At 33.6% G+C, this 6,293-nt stretch overlaps 1 protein-coding gene across 2 annotated transcripts; it reads right to left on the bottom strand.

Moving 5' to 3' along the window:
• Positions 1–3,217: 3,217 nt before the first annotated feature.
• Positions 3,218–6,089, bottom strand: LOC139843806 (peroxisomal membrane protein 13-like). Of its 2 annotated transcripts, none has more exons than XM_071833960.1 (5): positions 6,029–6,089; positions 5,447–5,680; positions 4,545–4,834; positions 3,688–3,780; positions 3,218–3,582 (listed from the first exon to the last, which is right to left on the bottom strand). In XM_071833960.1, exons 1-5 carry the CDS (start codon positions 6,054–6,056, stop codon positions 3,385–3,387), a joined length of 843 nt encoding a protein of 280 aa, XP_071690061.1. In that variant the 5' UTR covers positions 6,057–6,089; the 3' UTR covers positions 3,218–3,384. The 2 variants fall into 2 exon arrangements, with proteins under 2 accessions (XP_071690061.1, XP_071690063.1); XM_071833962.1 differs by having other exon boundaries at positions 4,545–4,828.
• Between the last annotated feature and the right edge of the window lie 204 nt (positions 6,090–6,293).

The raw sequence follows: 6,293 nt of genomic DNA, 5'->3' as shown, positions 1-6,293 counted from the left end.
GACAATAACATGTTTGATTATTATTTTGAATAAATAATGTGAATGATATAAAATTACCTTATTAAAATTTTCCATTAATAAAAAACAGTATGATTGTTTAATAAGTGTTTTTGATATAAATAGAAAAAAAAATATTACATAAAATTTACGTATTTAATGGTTAAAATAGTATTTCAGCTCTGAATGATTTAACAGTGAATACTGAACCATTCTACATCATATGTCATTCAGTGGTTAGAAACAAATGTACTAAATGCTGAATGATTCAACATTCAGCTAGCGCTGAATCATTCAATTAAGGTGTAATCAAACACACCATCACTTATACATATCCAAACAATTAATCCAATTCGTTAAGTTACTTGTTTACAAATATTATTAGGGTTTAAGTTACTTGTGTACTAACCGTAGTACTATTTGTTTACCCGTTTACAAATGTAACTGGGAGAAGCAGAACATAATTGAAACCTCAAGGGCTATATGTGGCAACTTCTTAATCTCTGAAAAACATGAAAAAATCTTCACATACACGAACAAAAGCATCAATACGTATAAAGATAAATTCATAATTTCATAACTTTATACCGAAATTCAGCAGGAAAAAAGAGAGATCACCTGGAACAATTAAACATAAGCTGTCGTCAGCAGGCTCAAATCCCAATTCTATGATTGGTTTCCACTTGGCAATAAGCGTTACATTTACAAACCCTAACTTATTATATATATACTCACTTTTTTATATCACAAACTTGATCATATGAAGAGCTACTACATTTTTTATTTTAGTATTATAAAATGTCTCAAGCTGATGTCTCCTACAGGTAATCAATCAATTTAAATTAAATTGATCGTAAATTGGTTCTTTATTTGTTCAGTTACAAACTGTTTTGGTTAATTAGATTGTGTTTATGCTAACTTTTGATTTATCCTATTGTTGTTTTTGTAACTAATCAGTTCTATATGTGTGTAAATCTATGTGCAAGTTTACTTTTTATTAATAAATTTTACTGTGAAGTTGTAGTTAATTTATACAGTTGAAGTCATTTCCATATTAGGAGCTAGCTAAATCAAGGTTTTTTTATTGTATAAATTTCACTTGCCTATGTGAATAAGCTAGCTATAATCATGATTTACTAAGATCCTAGGTGTGTGTACGTGTGTGTGTGTGTGAGCGCGTGTGTTTAATGTTTGTTCTTAAAAAATGGGATGAAAAGAAAATGAAGATCTTTAAAACTTAATTAGAATTAAATCATATGGATAATATATAGATTGCAAAGATATATTAACTTGATATGAACGTGATGCGTAATGCGTTATAAATCACATGCTACGTACCACTCACCCTCAAAACGCGTCCACACCCTTATAAGGGGTGTTTCGTTCTCCTCCCCCACCCACTCAAGACACTGCGCCCCCGCAGTGCACATCGATGCGGGCCCCAGCTTTGATACCACATGTAACAGCCAGCGCCAACCCGTAGTGGATATTGTCCGCTTTGGCTCGACACACAGTAGCTCAAGGTTTTGCTTATCGGGACTCACCCTCAAAACACGTCCACTAGAGGAGATATCCACACCCTTATAAGGGGTGTTTCCTTCTCCTCCCCCACCGACGTGGGACGATTTCTTAATTTGTGCTAAATTTGGGTGCTAGTTTGTGCATACTTCTTTTTTTGAAAAACAAGACCCCAAAGTGTAGCTAGTGGAGGATTGAACATGAGTCTCCTTTGTAAATTCTCAAGCCCTAAGGCGTAGCTAGTGTAGACTGAACCTGTGCATAACTTTTTTGTGTGATTGGGTATTGTTGTTGTTGTTTTTTGTTAATATGTTTTTAGCGGTGAGGGTAAATTCAAAGACATTTATTAGGGTTTGTTCAACTAGAAGGAATTGAAGTATACTTGCTATTGGGATCTATTTTTACCCCCTTTCTAAATTTTTTTCCTTGAGGATTATTTATGGAATTATATTGTGCATACTCAATCTGCTTAGAAATATTTGATCCACCAATAGCACTGTAACGCAGGTTAATTTATCGATCACCATCATAAAATGTGAAGCTCAAGGTTCTTAGGTGCTACTTTTATGATTAGCATAAGGTGTTTATATGAATGAACTTTTAACCTGAATCTGATCATTTACTGGACTTCAATGCTAAGCAATGCAGTAAAGTTGAACCATGATTTATGTTACTAGCTTATATATTCATAAGTTACTATCAGGGGCAGAACTTTGGATTATTTTAGTGCATTTCAGAAGGTTGTTATGGTATTTCTGGATTCGTCACTAGTTACTATACCTGTATAAAGCTTTTTTTTAAATAAGTTTTACCGGTCAATGCACCATCATAGAAAGTAATGCTTGATCTTATTAGGCATATATATAGTAATTATTTACAAATTACAAAAGGCATAGACTTCCATTAAGACATTCACGAACTTTAAATCATATATTTAAATGTTTTATTGTTGATATAATCATGGATTTGTACAGTAACTTGTGATTGTATGTATTCAATCATCTGTTCATTCACCTGAACTGTATCTTTTGTTTATAGTCTAATTGAATGTAACTGCATATCTACTAACATGTGCAAACTTTTAATAGTTGTGGCTCATGTGGGTACCCGTTGAACTTAATATCCTCAAATAAGATATCTGAAAAAGAGTCTGAAAATCGTGAATCCGACAAGAAAGCAGGTTACATCTCTTTCCAAACCATTGATCCAAGTCGTTTCACCCAAATTGATGAGGTGTCGTGCCTTCCAATTTCGTTGGGTCGTAACAGTTCAAAGACTAAGCTTATGTGCCGCCATTGTGGTGTTTTTATTGGACATGGGTATAGAGACGGACATGCTCAATGTGTTTTTGATTCACGGGTCGGGTCTGACCCGTATTACAAGAAGGTTGTTGTGAAGATTGGAGCTTTAAAACTTTCAGAAGAAGCTGAGGATGAAGGTAAAGATGGAAGTAGCCTTTAAGATGGTTTCTATTCAGTTGTTGTGCACTGTACTTATATATGTGTTTGTTTTAGCTTCAAGACTATATATAAATTTTGTTTGGTGTGTAACTTAAATATTGCTAGTGTTTGCTTGTTATCTGGATCTCAAAACTTATAGTTTGAAACTTTATGCATATTGGTAATTAAGGATAAACTTATAAGTCTATAACATTAATTTGACCTTTAATTTTTTATAGAATATATCAATATCAATCAATTACACATTCATCATCACATACGGTTATCCGTTAAATACAAGAGACTCAGATTCAAAGAAATATGACTAAATACCACTAACTTCAAATCAGAAGGCAGTAAAATTTAAAAATAAGAAAGAAAAGAAAACAATATCTGCAGTAGGTCGCATTTCGCAGTTTTTCGAAAGTGTTCAATTGTTTCCCCATACGCCATCCCATGAACCGGTGGGTGCACTTTTTGGTGGCTCGATGTAATTTTGAGGACCATTTGGTCCGTTTACATGTCCAGGAGGTTGGATCTTGTTACGTCTGCTGCTGGTTCTGATACCAAAAAGTCGAAACACAAATCTAGCTAGCTCTCCGTATAACATTCCAGAACGATCAAATAACTGCAAACAATTTGAACATTAGGTTATTGATTCTTTGACAACATGATAGATTACACAATGAGAAAAAAAAAAAAAAAAAGATATAAACATAATGCTATTAAACACCTGAAGAAGAGCAGACATGAACATATGAAACGCTTGAGCGTTTTCATCTATGAGAATTGCTACTCGGCCAAAGAAAGTTACAACTCCATGCATCTGAAAACATTCACAAAAAAATCCAGAATTATTTGAAAATTTTAGTGAAGTAATTACATTAGAAAGTTATCGTGTTACCAAATATATTTACTTTCTCTTTCAATGATCTGAATAAAGACACTTATAAACTATGCATAACACAACCAAATTCTCAGGTCGATGTCATACTAATGTGACTTCAAACAAAATTAGTCTTAGTGGTGGTAACTTCAGACCATTTACCCATACATGATTCGATTTGGTTACATTTTTATTCAATAGGTTCTCCAAAGCTTCCTAAAGTGCACTAAAATGCCTACATCATGTTATTTAAAAACATTAGATCATTATTTGATACGATAGTTAATTAATTAATGTCATCAAGGGTAATACAATTAAAATTAATAACCAACATAAATTTGACACAAATATTCGCCAGTCAGCTTGACCATGCCGCTTTTGACAAATATATTAAAAAGCTGCCCCATGACCCAACTTACCCATTTTGCCACCTTTATATAATCTGTGTAAAAATGAGGCTGAACCTTAGAAGTCTAAAACATATAAACATGCACTTAATCACATATAATTCCTTTAAGTAAACCTAGAAATTAACAGAATAAAATGGGAACAAAGGTAATAATTGAACTTATAGTGGAACCTAAGTAAAAGCACCAAAATTTGTTCTTTTTCACACGTTAGTATGCTCATAACAATGATTTAGTCATTCGTAGTGTATGCAATATCATGACAAAACGATTAATAAACATCCATTTGTTACTTACAACTCGCATCAAAGACATCCAAAAACCAGGAGGAGATGAAGGAGCACCAAATGGATTATTTGGATCCTGATCACCAAATGGACCACCCGATCCCATACCATAAGCACCCATCGGGCCTCCAAAATTATTATTATACATTCCTCCACCACCATACATACCACCACCAGCTCCACCATAAAGGCCGCCGTAACCTCCTCCATACATGTTGCTTCCATATAAACCGGTGTTATAGGATCCCGTTCCCCCTAATCCACCATACGAACCATAAGTTCCAGCCCCATAACCTGTACCTGACACATTAAGTGAACAGATAAATACAAGTCTAAATCAAAAGTTCATCTAAGTTGGAATATTTGTTGAAGAAGACAACTGAAAATAAGTATCCTTGCACCCCAAGGACCATGATAATATCAAAAGACAATACAAGAAATTTGGCCTCTCGCTCTTGAACCATTAACAATGTACAAATTGAATCAGGTCGGGTTATAATATAAATTTTTGGTACAGGTCACATTGGTTTGGCCTGAAACACTCTTCTAATCAAGATTATTTACAGATAATCAGCGTGTCAAATACGATAAATTGTATGCATTAATACACTTCGGGTCACATTCAACCCATTTAATGTTTTTAGTTTCCTAACTTAACCCAAAGAAATTCGTATATAAGTAAATGAGTCACGATTGCCACGATTCGCATACAATATCTGCCTTTAGAGTGTCTTTTTGACTGACTCGACTATAATGGTCTGGTTCATTGGAAGAATGTTTTTCAAAACCACAAATTTTGATGCGACAAAGGGCGTTTATACTAGTGCACATGATCTTATACTGTTATACATACAGACGTTTCATCATAAAACATAAATGCAAAGATCCATTTAAAAACTAGAACCACAATACCTCCATACGTATTGCCATATGTGTTTTGTTGCATCCATGGCCTAGCGGGTACAGGCCTCCCAAGTGCATTCGTGTTCATTGTCGATGACTCGTTTGTATTCACAATTTCGCCGGGTCTTGCAGTCCCAGAAGCCTCAACTACGTCACTTGTGCTACCAGGAGATGATGGTTTAAACGGAGCGGGTCCAGATGATGATCCAGCTCGTTCCCATGGTTTTGGAGGTGGATTACTACCTAAATCACAAAACTTAAATTCTAAACAAAAAATTTTAATTAAGAAACAAGAGGTATTTGCCTATTTTGTTAGTCTAATCATATTTTATTGCTTGATCTCGGCTCTAACATTTTTTCTTAACTTTTTTTTTTTTTCCTTTTTTTTTTTTTTTTTTGGTTCGTAGACCTTAGCAACAACAAATAATAATACTTAACAGATTAAAGATTAATATGATCACGAAAGTAGACAATTTCACATTATATGAATAAAAACTTGTCATAATCTGCTGAAAAAATTAATTATAAGAATTAGAATTAGATCAATTTTTAATAAACAGACATTTAGATGAAATAAAAAGTTAGTTGAACCTGTTTGTTGAGAATTGTTATTCGCCATGGGAAGAACGAGGGTGGAGAATAGAGAGAACGGTCAAAGTCAAGCGATCAAATCGTGAGTTTGTACATCAATTTTCATAAATAGAAAAATAATAATAGAATAAAAAAAAATAATATTTCATAAATGCCAAAATCATGATGTGGTTTGTCCATTTTTGCAATTTTCATCCATGTATTTTAAAAACTTCAATTTTCATCCTTAATAGTGTAAACTAGTCCGAGTCCGACCCGCGCGATG

Source organism: Rutidosis leptorrhynchoides, chromosome 4 (genome assembly GCF_046630445.1).
Source record: "Rutidosis leptorrhynchoides isolate AG116_Rl617_1_P2 chromosome 4, CSIRO_AGI_Rlap_v1, whole genome shotgun sequence".
Taxonomy (NCBI): domain Eukaryota; kingdom Viridiplantae; phylum Streptophyta; class Magnoliopsida; order Asterales; family Asteraceae; genus Rutidosis; species Rutidosis leptorrhynchoides.
This window is presented reverse-complemented; position numbering and strand designations above follow the sequence as displayed.